Source organism: Durio zibethinus, chromosome 14, assembly GCF_047325235.1.
Source record: "Durio zibethinus cultivar Kanyao isolate XHJ-2024 chromosome 14, ASM4732523v1, whole genome shotgun sequence".
Lineage (NCBI taxonomy): Eukaryota > Viridiplantae > Streptophyta > Magnoliopsida > Malvales > Malvaceae > Durio > Durio zibethinus.
In genome coordinates this window covers 23,409,224-23,432,409 of record NC_143175.1, presented here as the reverse complement: position 1 = coordinate 23,432,409, position 23,186 = coordinate 23,409,224, and the positions used below count along the sequence as shown (strand labels likewise).

At 31.4% G+C, this 23,186-nt stretch overlaps 3 protein-coding genes and 3 pseudogenes across 5 annotated transcripts; 5 read left to right on the top strand and 1 right to left on the bottom strand.

Annotated features, from left to right (window-relative positions):
- Positions 1 to 1,049: 1,049 nt before the first annotated feature.
- LOC149515151 (uncharacterized) lies at positions 1,050 to 2,764 on the top strand. The gene is made up of 4 exons (XM_089742995.1): positions 1,050 to 1,993; positions 2,086 to 2,145; positions 2,232 to 2,251; positions 2,496 to 2,764. The coding sequence occupies exons 1-4, from the start codon at positions 1,050 to 1,052 to the stop codon at positions 2,762 to 2,764; spliced, it is 1,293 nt and encodes a 430-aa protein (XP_089599121.1).
- Positions 2,765 to 3,595: 831 nt separating this feature from the next.
- Positions 3,596 to 6,112, top strand: LOC149515150 (S-adenosylmethionine decarboxylase proenzyme-like; annotated as a pseudogene).
- A 1,492-nt stretch (positions 6,113 to 7,604) lies between these two features.
- LOC111294315 (uncharacterized) lies at positions 7,605 to 11,361 on the bottom strand. The gene is made up of 11 exons (XM_022887585.2): positions 11,124 to 11,361; positions 10,891 to 10,985; positions 10,540 to 10,597; positions 9,974 to 10,165; positions 9,641 to 9,717; positions 9,370 to 9,452; positions 9,202 to 9,253; positions 8,577 to 8,645; positions 8,383 to 8,469; positions 8,206 to 8,270; positions 7,605 to 8,107 (listed from the first exon to the last, which is right to left on the bottom strand). Exons 1-11 carry the CDS (start codon positions 11,257 to 11,259, stop codon positions 7,996 to 7,998), a joined length of 1,026 nt encoding a protein of 341 aa, XP_022743320.2. The 5' UTR covers positions 11,260 to 11,361; the 3' UTR covers positions 7,605 to 7,995.
- A 3,207-nt stretch (positions 11,362 to 14,568) lies between these two features.
- On the top strand, positions 14,569 to 15,591 carry LOC111295058 (zinc finger A20 and AN1 domain-containing stress-associated protein 6 pseudogene; annotated as a pseudogene). Its single transcript, XR_016327790.1, has 2 exons — positions 14,569 to 14,640; positions 14,727 to 15,591. The product of XR_016327790.1 is annotated as a zinc finger A20 and AN1 domain-containing stress-associated protein 6 pseudogene (transcript).
- A 2,340-nt stretch (positions 15,592 to 17,931) lies between these two features.
- On the top strand, positions 17,932 to 19,074 carry LOC111295608 (uncharacterized). The gene has a single exon (XM_022889157.2). It carries the CDS (start codon positions 18,435 to 18,437, stop codon positions 19,056 to 19,058), a length of 624 nt encoding a protein of 207 aa, XP_022744892.2. The 5' UTR covers positions 17,932 to 18,434; the 3' UTR covers positions 19,059 to 19,074.
- A 1,923-nt stretch (positions 19,075 to 20,997) lies between these two features.
- On the top strand, positions 20,998 to 22,360 carry LOC111295652 (protein LITTLE ZIPPER 3 pseudogene; annotated as a pseudogene). The gene is made up of 2 exons (XR_016327257.1): positions 20,998 to 21,503; positions 21,841 to 22,360. The product of XR_016327257.1 is annotated as a protein LITTLE ZIPPER 3 pseudogene (transcript).
- Positions 22,361 to 23,186: the final 826 nt, after the last annotated feature.

The following is a 23,186-nucleotide window of genomic DNA, read 5'->3' as shown; positions in this document are numbered from 1 at the left end:
AAATTTTTATTTCGGTACTTTTAAATTTATTTATTTAAGAAAGGTATTTATGCTATGTCAAAAAAACGTGTCAATTCCATATCATATTTTTTAAACAATAATTTAAATAAAAAATATATTTTTTAAAATTGAAACATTAAACTTGTAAGGTTTTTTTTTCCTAAATTATAATCGCTTATAAACCCTAAATCTATTTTTTTTTACATTTTATTTTTTTTATTAAACACAATTTTTTTCACAAAATTTTGGAGCATAAAGGTTTGCAAAGGGAATTATATTTGGCAAATTATTCTTGATTTGAAAAAAATTTTTGATTTTATAAGAATCCTAAACCTTATAGTTATGGCGTTGAATTGTAATATACTCTCCATGTTAATTAGACAAGCAAAATTAGTAGAATTCATACAGTAGGCTTTGTTTTTACATGTATAGACCATAATTTATTAGGTTACTTTAATTTAGAATTTTTTTGTTATTAATTTTTTTCTTGACAAAAAGAAATTTGTTTGTCATTATTGCATCATTTTCTTTTTTTTTTTTTTGTTTTTAGTGAGAGTTTCATACATTTTGATGAACTCAAAATTTGAACTTGAGCTAAGATAAACCATATAACTAAGGACATATTTGCTTATGTAACTTTCTCCATGATCAGGCCATACAGGGCTTTAGACTAGAGTTTAATATTTCATAAAGTTTACAACGAGCATTAATCAACATGTGAACATTGCTTGTTTATGGACTTTTTTATAAATGAATGAAAAATCATACTTTTAGCTTATATTTTTTCTTACAATTTTTAATTATAGGTAGAATCTCTAGTCAAAGATATATACAATACAACTTCAATTGCATTGTTTGAATTAATAGTAAGTTGATTTCAAATTTTTTACGTTGTAAATAGCTCGACAAAGTGAATGGCTTTTCTACTTGAATTGTTTACTTTTGTATCCAAAGCAATTCTAGATGGCATATTTTATATATTATTGAATTCTTATTATATATGATATTGAGCTAATAATTATTTTTTATTATTTCAATGCTAGTTGGTAATGTCTGAAAGAGAAATTCCAATTTTTTGTTATTGGAATGGTAGCTTCATTGAAGGATCAAATGGCTTGTGTTATGATGATCCTCCTTTAAGAGTAATTAAACTGAAGCAAAAAACAAAATCCAACACATTGATGAACAAGATGTATTGTATTACAGGATTTGATAGAGAGCGAGCACGACTAAATTTGGTTTATCGGTATCCAACAATAGTGCAATCATCAATGATTAAATATATTCGTTTACCTATTGTGGATGATGCCAACATAGATATCATGTTGGAAATTCCATCTATTCATCCATCTATTCATCCATCTATTAGCAATGTTGAATTGTATTTAAAAGTGGAATCAATTTTTATTGGACCTGTCGAATATAAGGGTCAATCCAAAAGTTTTGTTCCATTTGTTCAATTGCCAACACAATACAATGACACTTCGTTGGATCGTGCTACTACCTACCATGCTAATCATCTAATTTTGTCAAGTAGTAGTGAACCTACCATGGAAAGGCAAGTATCAATCATAGGTAATATTTTTGGATTCTCAGATTACGAAAGTATTAGCCAATATGACAAAGATACTAGTGTAAATATAACTGTAGTGGAACAATTAGTTTATTTTGAATCTAACGATATATTCAAGGATATGAATGTGAATAATGAAGTACTTGAAAAAAAAAATGAAGAACATGAAGAGCAAGAAGATTTTGAAGATGTTAACCTAGAAGCTGATAGTACCACTATAAAGGTGCCACTTCATGAGCCAAACATGCCATTCTTCACCAATATGGATCAAGTTGATCATGCTATTACTAGTAATTGGACACCACAAAGCCAAAGTTTTGCTTGGAATCTTGATCTTGAGTTGAGAAAAGGTTTAATTTTCCAAGATAAGGTAAAATTGAAAAGAGATGTACAATTATACTCCATCAAGAGACACCAAAAGTATGAAGTGGTGGAAACAAAAAAAAAAAGATATGGTCATTGAGGTGTAAAAGACATCGAAAAGTATGATGACTTCGTGCATATCAACATAGAAGTCATGAACTTTTTGAGATTACTCAATATGATGACCTTCATACATATGTCTACCCAAGGTTGAGTCGTGATCACCCATAACTAGACTCAAAATTATTAGCACATGAGATTGAAAGTCAAGTGAAAGCTGAACCTTCGATTACAGTTGCAGCTCTGAATGCCAAGGTAAAAGATAAATTTTTTTATGATGTTTCATACAAGAAGATGTGGCATGCAAAATAAAAGGCCATTACAAATGTTTTTGGTGATTGGGACATATCTTATAGGTTATTACCTAAATTTATTGCTACACTTGAAAAGTATAATGGAATGATTGTTATATGGTAAATTGAGTAGTTGCGTGATTCTACTATTAGAGTATTCGGACTATTCCATTGTGTTTTATGAGCCTTTTCACCTTCCATTGAAGGGTTCAAGTATTGTAGACCAATTATAAGTACTGATGCTACTCACTTGTATGAAAGATATAAAGGTAAAATGCTTATTGCAATGGGAGTTGATGCTAATAACCAGCTTTTGCCACTTACATTTACTATTGCTGAGGAAGAATCTTTTGATAGTTGGAAATGGTTTCTTACTTGCATTAGAGAGAAAATGACTCAACGAAAAGGGATTTATTTGATATCTGATCATCATTACAGTATTCGTGCAGCAGTGAATGAGCCTGGCTCTAGATGACAAGAACCATGGGCTTATCATCAATTTTGTTTGTAACATATATGCAGTAATTTCAATGATAAGTTTCATAATAAAAAATTGAAAAAACTTATGTATAAAGCTAGAAATGCACATCAGTTACGAAAGTTTGATACCATAATGAAATGATAGACAAGATTAATCTTGAAGCTCGAAAATGGTTAGATGAGATACCAGTGCAATAATAGGCATTGGCACATGATGGTGGTCGACATTACGGAATAATGACAACTAATTTATCTGAGGTATTCAATAATGTGCTAAAAGGGGCTCGAAATTTACCTATCACAGCATGTGTGCAATTAACCTTTTTATTGATTGGTTAATTTTTTTAGCATCAGACGGAGTTTTACATTTGAGGCATTAGCAAAAGGAGACTTGTACACTCCTCATGTTACAGCTAAATTTCAAGGTTATCTAGCAAAGGCTAACACACATGATCTTGTTCCATTTGATATACAAAAATGAGTGTTTGAAGTAATAACTGCATCTTATGGTGAGAGAATGCAACGAGGTCATAATAAACAAGTTGTTCAACTTGATAAAAGAACATGTACATGTGGAAAATGATAAATTTATAAGTTTCCCTGTTCACATGTGATGGTTGTACGTGGAAGGTTGGCACTTGATAGTTGGCAATATATAGAAAAGTATTATTTCATTGAACAATATTCTCAAACTTGAGCACCTTAGTTTAATCCAATCCTTCATGAAGCTTATTGGCCAGAGCCTAATATCTCGTAATTATTAGCAGACCCTAATCTTAGATGCTCAAAAAAAGGTTGACCACAGTCCACACGAATTAGAACTAAGATGGATATCAATGAAGGTCGAACAACAATTCGTTGCAAACTTTATAAAAAGCCAGGCCATGATCGTAGGACATGCCAAATGAAAAGACATAAAAATTCAAATGCAATTGCAGTTTAATATGAATTATAAGGTATTTCTTATTCTTTTTCATTTAAGTTTATTGAATATGTAATTTGATAACTTATTTTTCCAAGGAATATACCAGCACCTTATATTTATTACACCTAATTTATAAATTATCAATTTTTTCTATTTATGCTAGTATCTCTGCTTGCATTTTCTCTATATTATCTTTGTTTTCCATTTTCAATGCTAAAATTTTCAGCAATGGATCTTTGAGACCAGACTTTCTATTTTTTAGTCCAATTTCATAGATTGATAAAAGGAATTTATTTATCTAATGCTAGGAAATAATGGATATTCATGAGTAATATTTTTTTTTCTTTTCAAGTTAAAAATTATTTAATACATATTTTTTTTCAAATATATGCAGGGTTACTAAGAATTCTGAGAAAAATTATGGAGGGAGTGATTGCAGATGGCATATCCAAGTAGATTTGTTGAGCGGGCATACTGTTTTTATTTTTAAGACATGAACTTGTTCATTTCATAGTTTCATAAAGGCTTTATGATTTTGTTTTCAATTTACTAGTTTTGTCTTTTAATTATATTATGAAAATGTTGGTTACTTTGTAATTTAATTGGTTTTAGCATAATTTTTTTAGAGTAAGGAGCATAAAATATTTAAAATCTTTTAGCCTAAATAATTATCAACTTCCCATTATTCAACTACAAATATGTGCTTGATTCAAAGAAAATTGAATATTTTTATTACCTAAAACAAAACAGGGAAGCTTTAATACAAAGTTAATAGCTGCAATATCAACAAACAAATGAATATAAAAGAGAAAAAAAATTACATTTTGAATAGTCTTTCACAAAGTTCTCATTTATAGATCCCTATTGACTAAGTCACAAGAAATCTCAATGACATTTGCAAGTCTTTGCCTAATATTCTTTGCAACTGATCTTGATGGAGTAGCATCTGTAGAACTGATTTTGCCATAAATTCTGTAAGGTATACTTATGTGAGTTTTATCTTCCCTGGTGCTTAGCCCTATCCTCATTGTAACTTCTTTGAAGAAGTTGCTATCTTTGATAACTATTTTGGGAAGCTTGGCGCTGGTAGCAATGCATATATAATAAGTGGACTCGACAAACAGAAATAGCATGTGTACTCTAAATCTGCATAATCAGTTATCACCAGTGGCCCTATTTACTCTGTAGAAATGTGCTTAACTGGTTTGGATAGGGAAATGGCTTCAATTTTTTACAAAGACCAATCAGGCTTGGCAATTCTGATGACCATTAAATCTGGCATAAGGAAGATCCTTCAAGATTCTAAAATATGTGATTTTGAGTTTGATCCCTGTGGTTATTCAATGAATGCAATTGAAAGGGCTATAATTTCTACCATTCATGTTACACCAGAAAGATGGGTTTAGTTATGCAAGCTTTGAAGCTGTGGCTATGATTTGAAAAGTTTGAATCTGAAGTAATTTGTGAACAGAGATAATGTATGACAGATATAAAATAATGTATACTAGAGAGGTTTTGACCAGATATCATCACTTCAGTAGTAGTGTTAATCATGAAGCAACACTATCCTACCTACCAAGCATAAAGCAATGGAGTTTTTTCCTACACTAAGATAGAATAGAATAATTTTTCCTTAATAAAAGCATTTTTAATCTTATTTCCTTAATAAAGGTATTTTATGACAACCATTTTGATTTTTTCTTTTTCATTGTCACTGTTGCTCATATCTTTTTATAACAAAAATGAAAATATTTTTATAAAAAATGAAAATTAAAAAAAAAAACTTTAAAACTCATATTTTTTTTAACAGTGTTAATTCACTCATTGAGAATAAACTAGTTTTCTATTTAGAAAACAAACTTAAAAGAAACTTTGCAAATTTTGATGGGGATATTTTGGAGTTGAACTATAGAGCAAAGAAAGGTACAAAATATTAAAAAAGTATTTGATATAATAATACAATAAAAAAAATGTTGAAAATAAATTTTATTTAAAACGAATAACATGAATGTAATATATCCATATATAAGTAAAATTTGAAAACAATGGTCTAAACATGAAAGTAATAAAGTAGAACGTCTACCTGACAGTCTTTTCAAGAATTGCATAGATCCAACCGACAGCCATCAGCTGACTCAACAATCCCATCATAAAGTCTTTGAAGTTCTCTTGAACTGCCTACTTACAACAATATTGTCACTCTGTCAGAACAACTTCACAACCCCAGACCTCAAAATTGCCCAACATAATGCCAGTAGAACCCAATTAATCACAAAATTTTCATATAGTCACAAAGCAAATAAAGTGAAATTCCCATTCAACTTTTAGCATGTGTACATAATTTCATGAATGTGAAGCTGTATTCAAAGCTATGCATTGCTTTCGATTAATGAAAGATCGGTTCACACAAACAACATTTAAAATAACATCAATTATAATACCTTTTTTTGATAAAAAGAAAGGTTACCCCGTCAAATCATCCCCTAAAGCAGATCTTTTTCAATCCCATGTTCTAATAATAGAGTCGAGCTTCAAACAACGTATGCTTGAGTATGCATTGGAAATTATTACAAATTAATTGATTTTTTTAAAATGGCACAATGGAAATAAAAGTAAATATACCAAAAAAAACAAGATATAGTAATGAGTCAGAGTCAAAGTAAGAGCAGTACCAATTATGGAGGATGATTCCCCATTCGGTTTGAACTCACCTGGAAGACACTTTCAACATTTCGCTTGGTTACACAGAACCTGCTGCAATTGGGGCGTATTTCGCCAAAGTCAATAAATAAGATTAGGAATGAGATCTGGCAAAAATACCCAGAAATTGGTGTATAATTAACTCGCAAAAATGCCCGATCAAAGAAGGGCTTGCTAGAACTCTGAAGAAAGGCTTAAAGCAGAGCTTTCTCACTGACTCAGGAAATGCTCAATCATAAAAAATGGTTCGAGGAGAGCTTCAATCGAAAAAAAGCCTACTTATTCCACTCGTATACAGCAAGCCCCATTCTGTAGTCTGGATTTGCCTTGCCCACTAAGATTATGCTCTCTTGAGTGCCACCCATCTTTCTTCCTACAACTCAATTTCTCCAAACTCGACCATTATTGCCACTACCACCACTGTAATTTGAACCTCCAAACCTGGACAAGTCACACTTTTCTCCTTTTAAAAATTGAAAAAACTCTCTTACAGCAGAAAGCTGTAGTGGGTTTTTATCTGATTCAATCCTAAGGAAAAAGCTAGTAAGGAGACACAGAAAGTTCGTTCTTGGCATTAGTTTCTTGAAAGGTCAAAGAATTGAACAGCTAGGGTTTAAGGTTTTGTTTTAATTTGTTTATTTTTTACATATTTTTTTATTAACATGAAAATTTTTTTATTCAATAAAAAATGACATGGAAATGATGTGGTTTAGATAACCCTATTCAGAGAAATAAGTTTAAAATAATTATGGTTAAAGAATAAAGATTTCGAAGGACACCATCTTGGGAAAAAACTCTTACTTCTACCCGTTCCCTAATTTAGTGACAAAAAATAAATTTTAAATTTAAATTTTATTGTATGCAAATTTTATTTAATTTTGTGATGAATTTATTTAATTATGTTTTAATTTTTGATTGATATAATAATTTTTTATATACGCATATAATATTATAATTTGTATATTATCGATGATTTATAATCTATAAAAAGATAAGTTGATTTCATTCAAATAAACATCATTTTCGTAGTCACATATATTCCAAACATATAAGAAATGTGAAAGTCATAGCTTAAATCATCCATCATCGCTCAAGAAGAAATTTAGACAATTTTTTAAATAAAAATTGTGAAGTTTTTTTTTAAATGATTTAATAAAAATTCATATAAATAAAAATATATTGATAAAATTTAATATGAAAATCAATAATATGACTAAAAATCCTTCTCCTCATGGCTCAATGTCATTTAGTTACAAATGTAATAGAGAGTTTTCAGTCAGATTAAGAAAAAAACGAAGAAAGGAGACATGGCTGAAAATAAAATTACAATAGAAGATACGATTCCTTCTTTTATCAAATAGAAATACAGAGAATACGTCAAATTGGATGGGTTTGAGTTACCAAGTAGGTGATTGCTTCATTTCATCAATGGACAAGTTCAGCATTCCGATCATGGAATATTATAGATAGTTTCTCTTCGTCTTTCCAAACTGAAGCTCCTCTTGCTGTTGATCGAAAGATTGAAGGGGAACAAAGGAAAAAACAAGGCATTCTAGGGACATAAAACTGCCGTGACCAACCCCCTTACCTTCCTTGATCCGTCATGAGGCCAAAGACTCGTCCCTCGTTGCTATATTTTCATCATTAAGCACTTCGTATTTTATACTGTCGTTTCCATCCTCGACAAGTGCTTCAGGGACAGGGTCCTTCTCACTATCAGGAAAAAAACAGAGATAAATTGACAATGCTTATTTTGCATATTGACGATGCAGAATCCCAAGAAGTTACTGTTTTACAAGGATTAAACTTACGTCACTGAATAGATGATGAGTCCAATGACTACAAATGCAAAAGCAAGAAAATATAGCCAATCAACCTGCAATGTGGTGACAGTAAAACAATGGCATTTGCTTATGCATATTGAAGCAATATTGAAGCAATGGATTCATATTGATCCAGAACCAGACGTATCAGTTTGGAAAGAATACCTGCTGGCGATAGAAAAGGATTCGAATGACGACTGCCCACATGTCGGACGTGAGCAGAGAGAGATTAAACATTGTGGCTCCACTCAACTGCAAGCAAAATAAGAAACTTCAAAGCTAAACTTCACATTGTATGAATTTCATTAGAAAGGACATGAATTAAAAGCTAAATTAACTTAAATAAGAAAGAAAGTCACCTTTAGAACAAAGGGCGTGATGGTGTAGAACATAAAACTTGACAATGTGTATCCAAAAAGGGCTAGTATCTGAAAAGAAAAGACGACAAAAGGAAGATATTTTGGCAGAATAGCAGAGAATTTACTTGGAAATGCAATAATGGAAGCAATCAAATCATTAAATGCAATGTCTAAATCACCAATGCCTCTTCCTTGCATCTTGGAACACAACAGATGACTCTTTACAAGTGCAAAATGTAACGTTATGTAGGGTTAATACAATTGCACTTGATCAAGCTTGATTCTTTTCCCCCTATATTTGTCATCTTCTAAAGTCATAAAATGTATATTATATTTGTTGCTGGTAAAGGTCTTTTAGCAAGCATAGGGGATAAGATCTTAACATGGAACAGTGAATCAACTAATTGCTGTTTCAAGTGGCTGAATGATTGGATTTAACTCACAAATCAGGTGCTGAAGGATCTCCACCAGAACACATCAAAGAAAGCAAGAAAAAATTGTCCTAAAAATGGAACTCATACTTCTGCTACATGGCAAAACCTATTGTTGAAGACTTAAAGACATGATTCTATGAAATCAGTGCAGAGTGTAGACAATAAATTTCTTACAGGAATAGATTACTTACGATATCTGTGGACAATGTTACAGATTCCAGGGTCTTTAGCTCAAATATGGATCTAAAAGAAGGTTATGGAATTAAAAGAATATATTTTTCAATGTATATAGAATGATAGCATGTAAGACACTTGAGAGTCATAATATAGCATATACTGCTACCTAGCACAAAGGATACAATTCAACGCCACTCACTAGCATGCCGAAAAGACCAATCATGGAAACCACTTCAACACGGTCTTTTTTCTTAACACAAAATTCCTGCAATTTAGAAATGAAAAAGTCGATAAGTTAAATGATCAGTGGCCTTGTATTCCATATTCAAGAAGAAAATGAAAAAGGTATATATATAGCTAAGATAAATAAGCTTATAGCTCCCCTAGTTTATCCGACTGACATAAAACTGCTTTTGGAGAAAAAATTTATAAGAGTTCCATAGATTTACCAACCTCACCAACATTGCTCATGGCAAAGAAGAGTGTGCCAGCAATGACAAGCACATCTCCCAGAAGAGGTTTTGAACCGCCTGTAAAATGGGAATGTGACTCATGAGAATAAGATATCATATATTGATAATGAATGTAATTACAGCGGCTTCCTAATATTTCTCCTTGAAATTACTAAAGGTATAGGTGCAAAGAAACAAGTAAACTAAGTGCAGAAAACTTGAATTACTTCCATTAATGGCATGCCAATGACGGATTAAAGCATCCCATAAAGAAACACCAGCCGAAAGCTAGACATTCCATTTGCAGTAGATTGAGAGTAGAAAAGAATGATACCTCCACCACCCACCCCAGCATCAGAAAGGAGCACTAGACCAAGACCAAGCACACACAGAGCTGCACCAAGTAACTGCCATAGAGAATATCTGGTGCCTATGAAAAAATATGTGAGAATTATTACCCATACTATGGTCCAGCAGTCCAACAGTGTCACACTAGTGATTGAGGAGAACTGGTATGCTTTATTAACTGCATGAAAGCAACAGGAAGGCTCTTCGTCACAATGATTGACAGTAACAGATCAGTATAATTCAGATAAAGTCTATCCAAATCGAACCCATTCTACCGAGATTTTTCTATTCAGAACATGCACTTGATTTGAATATATTCAAATCACAGTGTAAATTTACATTATTCCTTCCCAGCACTTATATCATTCAAATGTGATCATAAACTACCACATCAATTTCTAACCAGCTATAAGCTGCTATCCCAATCACCCCATATTTCATATAGATATAGGTTACAATTCTCAGCTTTAATGCACAACAAATGCCATCTGCCACAGGCCAATGCATGTATGTATTTTGAGAGAACATGAGATGTGAGCAACTACTACTCACCAAGGTAATTCCCTTGAACATCAACAAAGCCAAGGGCGAGATACCAATACCAAGGAATCTGCAAACAGAACAGCTTGATTCAAGTTTCTTTCTTAGCTTGATTTTTTTTTCACGCCAAACTTAGCTTGATTATTACTATTTAAAGTTTAAACTCAGAACAATAGAATTTAAAAAAAAAAAAAATTCCTTAAACAAGGCAAAAAGAGATATCTCTTGAGATGAATTTTTGTTTCTACGCCATATAAATGAATTACAACTAAAAATTACGTTAATCTATTTTGACAAACAACACTCAGCAACCAGACATATGAATATGTATTTGTGATGATAAGTGAATAGATAGATAATCACCCTTAGCTTTTGTCTCCTGTAGAGCAAGATGCTACCATAAACCACAGCCAAACTGAAGTAAGTGAAGGAAGTCTGAGTGATAGGCGCATCAACACCTAAAACAAAAACCAACATAAACATATGCAAACAAGAATATAAAATACCAAAAGGAATCAAAAAAGCTAAAGGCAATAAACAAAAGGCAGAAAAAATTAAGACCATGAAATGTAAAGCACTGGTTTAGTTGACCTTACCAAGACTGGCTATTAAAGAAGAAGTAAAACTCATAAGAGCAAGAACAAAAGAAACAACTTGACCCAGAAAAAGTCTGAACAAATTGTTCAATGTTACATGACTTTTGAACCAGCTGCCTGCAGCACTCCAGTTCATTTTTTGTCAAAAAGCGTTTAAAAAAAGAAGCTCCCCAGAAAAGAGCTTGAACCTCAAAGAAAACTAGAAATAATCAAAGTGGGTTAGTAGGTTACTGTCCTAGCCGTGAAATCATAAGAAAATGATGTTAACATCACCAAAAAAAGAGGCTTTTAAAGCTTATTTTTTTCAACGTACCTTGTCAGTTGAGGGTCCCTTTTTTTTTGTCAGTTTCAGAGATCTGCATCTAAGCTTGAGTGCTGCTTGACTAGCTACCGTTCATGGGTTAATTCCTTGGACTTGGGGAGCAAAGAGCACGTTCCTAATAGGCACGAGCGGGGGTTGTCTCACCCAACCGTTACTGCTGTTAGTTGCGAGTCACCGTTCTTTGTACCACGTGAAACTGTCATCACTAACCCGAACCGGATTTTGAGGAGAAAGTAAGATGTTTTTAGATTGCATTTGCACGTTAATTTGATACGTTGTCTTCAGAAAATATGCAAAAATAAAATAAAAGATTATAGAAATTAATTCCGGGGCAAACTTGGAAATATCTCCATCTTATTATAAAAAATTTCTTATATAACGATGTTAATGAGATCCATGTGTAATTTGGTTATACTATTGAAAGTTTTTTTACATTACAAGTATAAAATAAATTACATTTATAATCAAATATTATATAATTAAATAATTAAATAAATAATAGATTAATTAACAAATTATAATTTAACTAAATAAATTTAATATAAATTAAATCAAATCCACATACATTAAACTTTTAAATCTAAAATATCAAAATTCTAAAACTTTCTCTTTATCATTAATCTAACATCTCATTGAGACGGTTGTGATTAGTTTTTAATTAGGTAAAGCATGACTCTACTAAAGACACACAAGCTCAGGTTAGACATAAATAAAATGTACCATATTACATAATTTATGGTTTAATAATTGAAGACTGATTGCAAAAGATAGAGAGAGCAAAAGGATACACTGATTATTTTTTTCATAAAATAAAAAAGAGAATAATGATTTAGAAATAAAATATTAAAATAAAATAATATTAATTTATTAACATTTAAAAAAATTCATTAATAAGAAATTTAAAAATAAAATTATTTATCAAATTATTTTAAATTGTTTAAATAATTATTTATTTTAAATTGTATTTTTGTAAATTTATTTTAAATAAAATAATATAAATTTATTAAAATTTTAAATTTTAATAAATAAAAAATTTAAAAAAATATTTATCAAACAAATTTAAATAATTATAAGAATAATAGTACAAAATTGCTTCATTAATTAAGAAAGATAGTACAAAATTTTGCATCACACCGAAAATGTACTAATCGTCCCTGCCTTATAAATATATATATATATATATGTATGTATGCACGTACGGAGAATAGGCACAAACAAGAAGGAAAAAAACATGAACAAAGAAGCTAAAGAAACAGCCCAATCTGCTCTTTGGCAATGGGGTCTACTTTGTTTTGGGGGTGCATTTGCAAAATTTTATTATCCAAGTCACTTTTGATTGAATTAATTTAAAAAATAATAATAATAAACTTTTTGTTACAGTAATAATTTTTTTTGAATTTTATAACATTATTTACATATAATTTTTTTCCTTTTTTTGCATTTGGATCTCAATGAAAGCCTTAATTCTTTTTTTTTTTTTCTTTTGAATAATTAAAATTCTTGGCCTTAGGCCCAAGAATTCAAATATCATAAAAAACAATTGTTATTATTATCATCCTAAAAAAATATTAAAATTAAAAAAATGATAGTATATTTTTTGTTGATTTAGAGTTAAATTTAATTTTAATAATTCAAATTCAAATTCAAATTATTTTAAATAAAAATAACTTAGACTTAAAGCAAATGTTCTATGATAACTTTATGACCAAAGTCTCGTGTTTGAGCAAGTTTATGTTGACCTTTTGTTAATTCAAAGTTAAAAAAACAAATTGAAAATGTCAAAACTAGAAACTAATGTAAAATTTCTTTTTTTTTTTTTTACAAGAATTCTATCTCCTACCTAATCATTGACATTCTTAATCCAAATTATTGCATTTAAACTATATATAAAATGAGATTAAAGACTTGATTTTAATTATGTTTTATAAATAATAAAGAATGTTGATTAATAATACTATAAAACTTTAGGGACCGTAATTAAGCTCATTTAAGAAAATTAATTTTTTATTTCAATTTCGATCATCATAATTAAATCTAATAATTTACTTATTTATATTATTAAAATATTAAAAATTTATTTATTCATATCATAATTTATATAAAAATTATATATCATAAAAAATATAAAAAAATATTTTTAATTTTATTAATTTTATTTATAATTTTTATTAAAAATCTAAATTATATTAATTTTATATTTTATATTTATATTATTTTAATATTATATTTAAAATGATCAAATCTAATCATAACTAAACTTAGGAGGACAACCAAACAAATTTTGAATAATCATATAATAAACTATCAATTAGGAAATTCCATCTTTCCTATTTGTTTTTTCTTTCCACTACTGATTAATATATTGGTTGGTGGTCCTAACCCCAGCTCGGCTCTGACAGAGTCGAAGCCCACAATCATTGGCTGCTGAAAGCAACCGTCTCCCACGCCAGATGGCGCGTCTTTCTGGCACGCAATATCTGACCAAATTTACTCCATCCAGCTAAGCCAACCGCCATCCCCACATTAGCCTTATCAATGAACTAGATAACATTTCCCTTTTTTTTTTTTTTTGTTAACCCAATGAGAAAAAACCAACAGGACCACATGAGGAAAAAAAGAGTTTTAATTAATAAATCTAAAACCAGTAATCCACCCATAGCTGCCACGTGTTAGCCTAAACGGACGGGGCATAGGACTGATTGCACACGGGTGTAATTTTAATTTCTCTGTCTTTCTTTATGCATGAATTTTCGTGTCCGTATTTGATTGGCTGGCAATAGAATAACCAGAAAGGTCACTGGTTGGGCTGGGCGGGTTGTTGTGCGGATTTCTTGCCTGATTAGGCTCTTAACAATAATTTCGAGAAGACTAAATTTCATTTTTTTAGTTAAAAAAAAAAAGGGCGACTGGCAGGAGCCGCTGGACTTTCTTTTTTGGCCTTTTACCCGCCAGCCTGTCACTTAAGATATTTCCCATTTTATTATGATTTAAAAAAAATGTAATTATAACTTGTAAATTAAAAAATCATTGATTATTATTATTACTCGTTTTTTTTTTTTGGTGCCTTTTTCGTCATTGTTTCCTCCTTCCCTATAATATTCTTGCCTCTGACTCTTTCATTCTGATAATTCCTTCCGTTGTTCATATTCTCCATTTCCTCTGCTTATTTCTTTCCTTTCAGCTTCTCCTTTGGAGGTACTTCTCTTCCTCTCCTTTTAATTTTATTTTATTTTTCTGCTATTTCTAAAGTTTGATTAATTTGTGGATAATTTTTGTTCCAGATCTGATCTCAAGTAAATTAGAATTCTCAAGAAATCAAACAGATCGAGAGATTACAAAAGAAAAAAAGGATGGTGGAGGAGCATAGATGCCAACAGCCGGAAGGCCACCGTCTTTGCGTTAATAACTGCGGCTTTTTCGGTAGTCCGGCGACGATGAATCTTTGCTCTAAATGTTACAGAGATTTCCGTCTTAAGGAACAACAAGGAGCTTCTTCGATCAAATCATCTCTTTCTTCATCTCATTCGTCTTCGTCAACTGTCGTTGAATCCGATTCTCAGGTTCCTCTATTGAATCCCCATGAAGTCAACAGAGAATCAACGGTTCCGGCTGTCGAGATTGCTATGGCGGCTGAGCAGCGGCCGCAGCAACAACCGAGTCGGTGCATGTTTTGCGGGAAGAGGGTCGGTTTGACCGGGTTTAAGTGTAGGTGCGGGATTACGTTTTGCGGGTCCCACAGGTACCCAGAGAATCACGGATGTTCGTTCGATTTCAAGAAGGTTGGGAGAGAGGAGATCGCACGCGCTAATCCGGTGGTCAAAGCAGAGAAGCTCCAAAAGATTTGAGAAGAAGATGCCAAGCCATTTGATCCTTTCAGCTTTGATGAGAAAAACTGGAAATTGTCACATCATGACACGTGTTTCACGGTGGTCCCACCATGGAATTAGAAAAGCCATTGGGCTGGATAAAAATATTTTCTTCTCATAAAATAAGTCTTTTTTTTAAATATTTTAATTTACGTATCTCTTAGTCTTTCTTCTTTCCTCTTTGCTATGTAAAAAAAGTTACTATTTTTTTTTTTTTACTTTTACTCTTTTTTATCTTGGGGTGGAAAATAAAAAGAAAAAAAAAAGTCAATTCCGTGTAGATTCTTGGTTCTTCTTATTCGAAGCTATTTTAAAATTATTGGTATGTAACTGTGCTGGCAGCTTGAAAGCTATTTGTCGTTGAATGTTGTCTTTATTTGATTGGCCCTTTCCTTCAAAAAAAAAAAAATGACAATTATCTGTTCTTTGGGTCCCAAGTTTCACTTCCATCCCTTTCATTTCGTTCTTTTAAACGTCTTTTTAATGACACAAAATAAATGCTTCTTTTTTCGTAATTCATGAATTTTTGTTCCTTGAAAACTACATTTAGCAGAAATGTACATGAATTTTCAATATGATAAATTTAGAGACAAAATTTAATTGTCACTTCTTCGAAAGTTTTTTCTTTTCAAATGAAAAAAAAAAAAAAAACTTAAATCAAGCCTTTTAAGATTAAAGTTGTAAATTCAACAATCTTTCCATCAACAAAATTTTATTATATCGTTATTGAAAAATGCTAATGAAAGTATAAATTCACTTCAGTGTTCATGGTTGTCGATGACAATTTAACAAGAGGATTGGCAATTTTTATGATTGGAATCTCAGGTACTAAATATTGATACATACAAAAAATTCTGACAATTTTTTACTTCAAGGTTACGACTTCTGACTATGATGATTTTTTCCAAAATTTTAGTACACGTGTTTATGGTTTTGATGTTGTGGTTTTTGTTTTGGTAAGATTGGTGTTGTGGTTGAATGTGACAATTTACGGTAACATTGATGATTTTGATAAATTTAAAATAATTGATTATTTATATATAATTAGAATATTAAAAATTAAATTTTTATTTTTTATTAAAATTAAATATGAAAATCGTGACTAGACAAAATTTGAGAATCGTTCGTACGGTACGATACCTTTTAATTTTTTTATTTGACCATGATAAAGAAGAATTCAACTACAAAACAACTAGCAAATGTCTTTTCATCCTTAGAAGTGTCAAAAATTGCAAGTTGGGAGATGAGCAGATGACCCAGACGGGCGTACAAACGATAAGGATTGGGAACAGGTTTGTTCGTATTTTTCTTTTTAAGTTCTAAAACCATGGGCTGCAACAACTCCAAATATCTTTTTCCCACATCCACTGCCACCGCCCCCTAACAAGATAAGATTTGGCTAGTGAATCAGCATTACACCATCATCAATCAAGCTGCACGATTCATCAAAATTAGCCACTTGTTGTTTTAACATTTACCAATTTCACCAAACACACCCCTACACTCGAGGACAAGTTAGCATTATTTTTCCCTTGAAAAAGGAATGGAAAATTAATTGCAAGACATTTTTTTATATCCCATGTGCACTTTATAGTTCAATAATTTTAACCTTCAGCCCTTCTTTGTCTCCTGCATTCGACCGACATGATTTGGTTGTGGTTGAACTTTCTAGCCAAACCTTGTCGGCGACAAATGAATCAGAATCATCGTTGTAGTCCCATGACCACTGTGCTCACTGCTCGAGTTTCGTCTAGCACCCTTAACCGACCATGTCCAAATCTCGATTCCCTATAAAGTGAAAGTCCGAAGTAGGATTCGCAAACCTCCACCATGAAATATCACATCAGGGAAACAATAAAGTATTTTTCCTTATATTTGATGTACTGTTTATTCTGTCTGGACTCTGGAGTAATTGAACTACTACAACTTTCGTTTGGTTGAAATGTTCTGTATTAAAAGTAGAGGGGATAGTGATCTATTCGAATAAGATTTGATTTTTTTAAAATATTATATAATATTATAAAATTTTAAATTTTAATTTAAATTTAAATCAAATAAAAATTTGATTTGAATTAAAATGAATTGAATTTTATTTATTCAATTTAATTTGATTTATTAATTTATCAATTTTTAATTTTTTATATATTATTTAAATAAATTTAAATAAATTTTGATATTAATTATTATTTTTATTTTATAAAAATTTAAAATATATGTAAAAACTAAAATATATATAATTAAGTTATGTTTAATTTTTTTTATTTTTTACTTTTTGATTTAAAATTTAATACAAACATAATATATACATTTAATATTCGAATTTGATTCGAATAAATTAAAAAAAATCAATTTAAATTGCACTATTGTGAATTGATTTTTCATTTTTTTTCCCACCCTTAATTAAAAGTTGACAAATTATGATTCATTAAATTTTAATTTTAAATCAATTAATTCATATAATTATATTTAAAAAATGATATATAAGATATTTAAAATTAAATATCAAAACCCATAGTTCTTATCTCTATCCTAAAAGATGTGATGGTAACAGACATTGACAAAATGTTAATAGTAATGGATTTTCTTCTTTACCCTATGTATGAGAAGTTGGGTCTAAGAATTTAGTATTTTAAGAACTAGGAATTGATTTTAGGACCATGATTTATGGTCCCTTTGAGTTGCAAGAATAAGGCCACCAATGTTAAGGTCGTTTAATCTGAATGGGCCAAGAGCTGGTTCGATATGCATTGGGTCTAAATTCTAATTCTAGTCTGTCCAGTCTAGTGTTGAAATATGGATCTGTCTTTCCATTAATGCTAAACCTTCTCGGTTCCCTCGGTCACCAATCGTTATGTACATTCCAAACTTCCTTTTTTAAAAAATTGAAGCAATTGGTAAGTTTCTTCATTCTCTTAATACCTAGGATATCTTCCTTTATTGGAATCCGACTTGCTGCCATAAGAACGACGTTTGCGCTTCTTTCTTCAAAGGCAGTTCCCCCAGGGTGAGAAAAATACCAATTTTTATTTTGTTTGGCCTCTCCTATTATTTTTTCCTTCATTTTCTGTTGATTTCAGTGTTTTTTTTTTAAATTTTTGCTAGATTTTTAATTTGGTTTTAAGTATGTCAAACGACAGCGATAATTATTGTCATGTATGGGCAGTAGATGAAGAAAAAATGGAAGATGATTTGTTAGAGAGTCGAATTTTTTCCATTGATGTTCATGCTTCCTTCACATACTCGAACCAGGAAGATGATGAAGAATTAGACCTTCAATCTTACATCGAGTCTTACGAAAGTGTAACTCTACGAAGTATTCATGAAGTGCAATTTGATCATATGATTAGAGATCCTCAATCTGCCATTCGTGACATGCTTGTTTCCATGCACGTTCCAGTGGAGGATTCCATGATACATAAAATATCAGCCTGTGTCCATCGCATGTCAAACGACGATAATTACAAAAGCCGAAAAGTTTTGAGGATGTGCGTAAACATTGATGTTATGGTTTCTCAGTTGCCATTTTCTGATGACAATCTAACAATGATCCCTGCGAGTAAGGCCGCCGCAGAAGGGTTGGAGAAAGTGTTAGTTGAAAATCCCATTAATTGTACAATTTGTCTGGATAATCTCTGCACTGGTTCTGAAGCCAAACGGATGCCTTGCTCACATTTATTTCATGACCATTGCATTGTTCGTTGGCTTCAGATGAGTAATTTTTGTCCAATATGTCGATTTGAGATTTAAGAATAATAGTTTGTTATCTTATATTAAGAATAAGAGTTATGTTCTCTTTAATTCATCTGACTGTTATTTGATTATTGAAGATAGAGTTTGAGCAAAACCTAAATTCAATAGATAGCATCAAAGTTTGAAGATAACTATTGTTGGTTTTTGGTTAGGATTGGAAAGCTTCGATTTTGTTGTGATAATCTGCTTGCAAAGATCTACATCCTACTTAGTTTTTTCCAATTAATTCTTGTTTTATCCTAATTTAACAAATTTCATGACCTCTATCATGATTTATACCTCTATATAATTTGTTATTATATTACTAGATTTCATCATTTTTCCACTACATGGCCATTGACAAAACTGATTGTTAAATGGCAAAAGGTTAATTTGAAATTCACAGAGGCGTATATTAAAGACAATAAGGAGCCATCGACGTTATTTGAATTAGTTATGGTATTGACTATTAGGGGTAAGAAAAAAAATCAAGAAAATTGATAATATTTTATTTAATTTGATGGATTTTTTTTTATTTTGTGTATATCAAATTTGGATATTAAATATATATATATATTAAGCTTGAATCGAATTTTAATGTGAAAAATTAAAAAAAAAAAACTGAATCGAATTATATATTTTTATTAATTTATATATATATTTTAAAATTTTTTATAAAATAAAATAATTATTATATATAATCTATTTAAATATATAAAAAATTATATTAAAATAATATATAAAAAATAAAAAAATAAAAATAATAAATTAAATCGAATCAATAAAATTTAATTCGAATCAAATTGATTTAAAAAATTATTCAAATTTAAATCTAATTTTAAAAATTTATAAATCATATATTATCCAAAAAAATGAACCATTATCAACCTTAATGACTATATATGCAAGCGGAAAAAAACTTATGAATTAAGAGAATATCATGAGTATCTCTCCATTGAAAAGAAATAATTTCAAATAAGAAAGCAATTAATAGTCTAAATCTAATTTCATTTTTTTCCATAAAAACAGTAATTATTTATTATTATTATTATCAGTTATTATTACGCGCAAATTAAGATTCCATTTACTCTTGAAAGTTGAAACGTTAAGGGAAATCAACCGTTAAGGGAAAGATGTAATTAAACCAGCAATGGAATACAGAGCCATTTATTTATAATTACATTTTGCTCAAATTAACACTCAAAACGAGCGAGCTCCACGAGGGGTGAGGCCATTGAAATGACGATTTTACCCATTGACCGACCCATCTTATGCAACATCTGTGTCAACCATGACGTTTCACTTTAAGGCATTCATAACCCATGAGGGGTTGAGGCTGCCTGGCCCAACGCTTTCCTTTGTTTCCTTCGTTATTTCAAAGGTCACCTCAAATATTGGCCAAAAGATATGCGTGACTTATGATTATAATAACGTAAAGCAAAACATCATCAATGGTGTAACACACGGTGCAAAGCTGTAGGGTAGTAGGGTTAATTTCGTCATTGGGTTGCACTTGAAAGCCCATTGGTATATCAAACCAAAACACCCCATTTTTAGTATGTGGTGACAAAGGAAAAGACATAAAATATGATAAAGAAACAACAAATTCTTTTCCTTTTATACCTTGGAATGATCAAGTAGGGTAAAAAAAAAAAAACCTTTAATTTAAAAGTGTCAAAATTTATTGTAGAAGATCATGTTTGAATTCTAAATATGCCCCTAGAGGTAGACAATTTTTGTAGACCGTCATTTTCAACAAATGAAATAAAAGATTACCGTTGAAAATGATTATTACCGATAGTTACCAAACTAAGAAGTGGAATTAGGAAAGAAATAATTGGAAGTGTCAAAAATAATTTGTTGAAATAGAAAGTAAAGCGAAAGAGAATTGATGATGATGATGAAATTGGAGGAGGAGAATCCAGAAGGGAAAGGTGTGGGAGTGGGGGCGTTGATGATGGTTCGACCCAATCTAAACCATCATTGCTTATCCTGGGACGGCCTAGCCCACATCATTTTAGAAGTCATATCACTGAGTAACCTTCATCAACCATCATGGTACAACAACCAAGACACTAAATCCTCGCCCCCAATCGCCTGCCTTCTATGCTTACACATGCATGGTTGTTGTGTCAGACGGGAGTCATGTCCCCTTCCCCCACCATAAGCTTCTCCTCTGTCTTTTTGGTCTGTCTCTCTTCCTACACCTTTTTTGCTCTATATATGAACGGCTCCTTTCTTCCACTGTGTCCCTCAATTTCTTTTCCTTTTTTCGCTGCTGCTAGTAGTTGTTAGAAACCTGATTTTAGCTTCCTCGGCCAAAGCTCTCTAACAAAACTCCTTGAAAAGGTGATCTTTTTTGAAAAGATAAAGAGGAGACAGGCCCCCCACCTCTCCTCTCCTCTCCTCTCTCTCGACTTGTTCTCTTCTTCAGTTTCTAGTTTCTTTCTTTCACCAAGAAAGGTAGACATAGTCCATGTTAATAGGCATTAGTTTAAGTTGTTTTTTAAAAGGCTGAAAATGTTCTTCTATTTCTCCCCAGACATCCTGCACATAATGTAGGACTATACTCCTTTTCTGGATTTTTAGATTAAGATAAGGGTGACTTAATTGATGGTACTAAGTAATATTTTAAACAATGGATTTAAAAATAACAATATCATTTCTCAGAAAAAAAAAAAAGAAAGAACAAAAATACTGTCTCCATGTGTAGTGCAATGATTTCTGGAGCAGTAAAGAATATTATCATAGATACTCTTTTTATCCTGATACCATTTTTCTGGTTTTTTTCTGGTTTCAGGGGCATTACAGGCAGTTTGAAAGGTTTGTTATAGTCATGGAAAGGCTGAACTCGAATCTGTACCTGCATAACTGTTACATAATGAAGGAGAATGAGAGGCTGAGGAAGAAAGCACAGGTTCTCAACCAGGAGAATCAAGCCCTGCTCTCTGAGCTGAAACAGAAACTCTCCAAGGCCAACTCAGAGGAAAATTCAGCAAAAGACCTCAACCTCAGCTCCAGTTCTAACCTAAATTCTCCCAATTCTAGCCAACCCTGATCCAGCAGGATAGACACCATAACCCCACATAAACTCCCCCTTGCCCTTTTTTTGCGTGTAAAACCATAGCCAAACAGTAGTAGTAGCTTCGTTTCAGTTAAATAGGATATTACTAGCTAGTTTCTTTCTATTAGGCTTATTTCTATTTCCATCTTTCTCATATCTTCTTTTGTATGGATTTGTGAACAACAAAGGATGTATCAGGCTATCAGCTAGAAATGAATATGATATTATCACAGTTCTAGTTTTAGTCTGTCGCTAAATTGGATAATTACTCCATTAATTTAGGCGGATTACTGAATTGGACAAACTCACTCCATGTTTCAGGATCATATCATAAAAAAGTGGCAAAACTAGAAATATCTGTCAACACCACTGGTTTCATTAAACTGTTACTGAACTCTATACTTTGGACTAGAGTTTTCCTTACTAGTATTTCATGCATATGGTTGAAAATTCAAACGGTAGAGTGACTTAATCCACACTTATCATTCAAGTGTCTGCTAAAGACGTTTGGATTACCCAAAAGAAGAAAGGTAACCCTGCATGTTTTCTTGTTGTGAAAGAAATTAACTTGTATTGTATAAAAACGAATAAGCAGGAAAAGAATGGGTGACTTTTGAGCTGCTTAAACAGGTGAAAGAAGCCAATGGATATAGATTTTCTTTCAAATAAAAAATTCAAAACAAAATACCATAAGATTGGAAAGGGGGCTTTTCATTCAGATTCTGTTTGGGAAGAGAGTGATGGGAGGGAGATCCATCGAAGGTAACATCAACAAAAGATTCAGAAGGAGAAAGTCAATGAGGGTTGATTAAGCTTGAACAACAACTCACGGACATTACACAGTCCATTGGCTGATGCTGTTTGACCATCAACAAACTGCTTCAGCTAACTAGAAAGTATGTCCCATCAAACTCAAATATCCTCTGGCTCTTGCCCTTCACAACCTCTGAGGCCATCGAACCGTGTCATGACTCAACTAGTGAATTTGGAAAGCAAAGGAGGACAAAAGTATGATGACTCGAATCTCCTTAGAAGACCAGAACAGGATTGCCTGATGACAGACACTCGGTGCTCAAGAACCC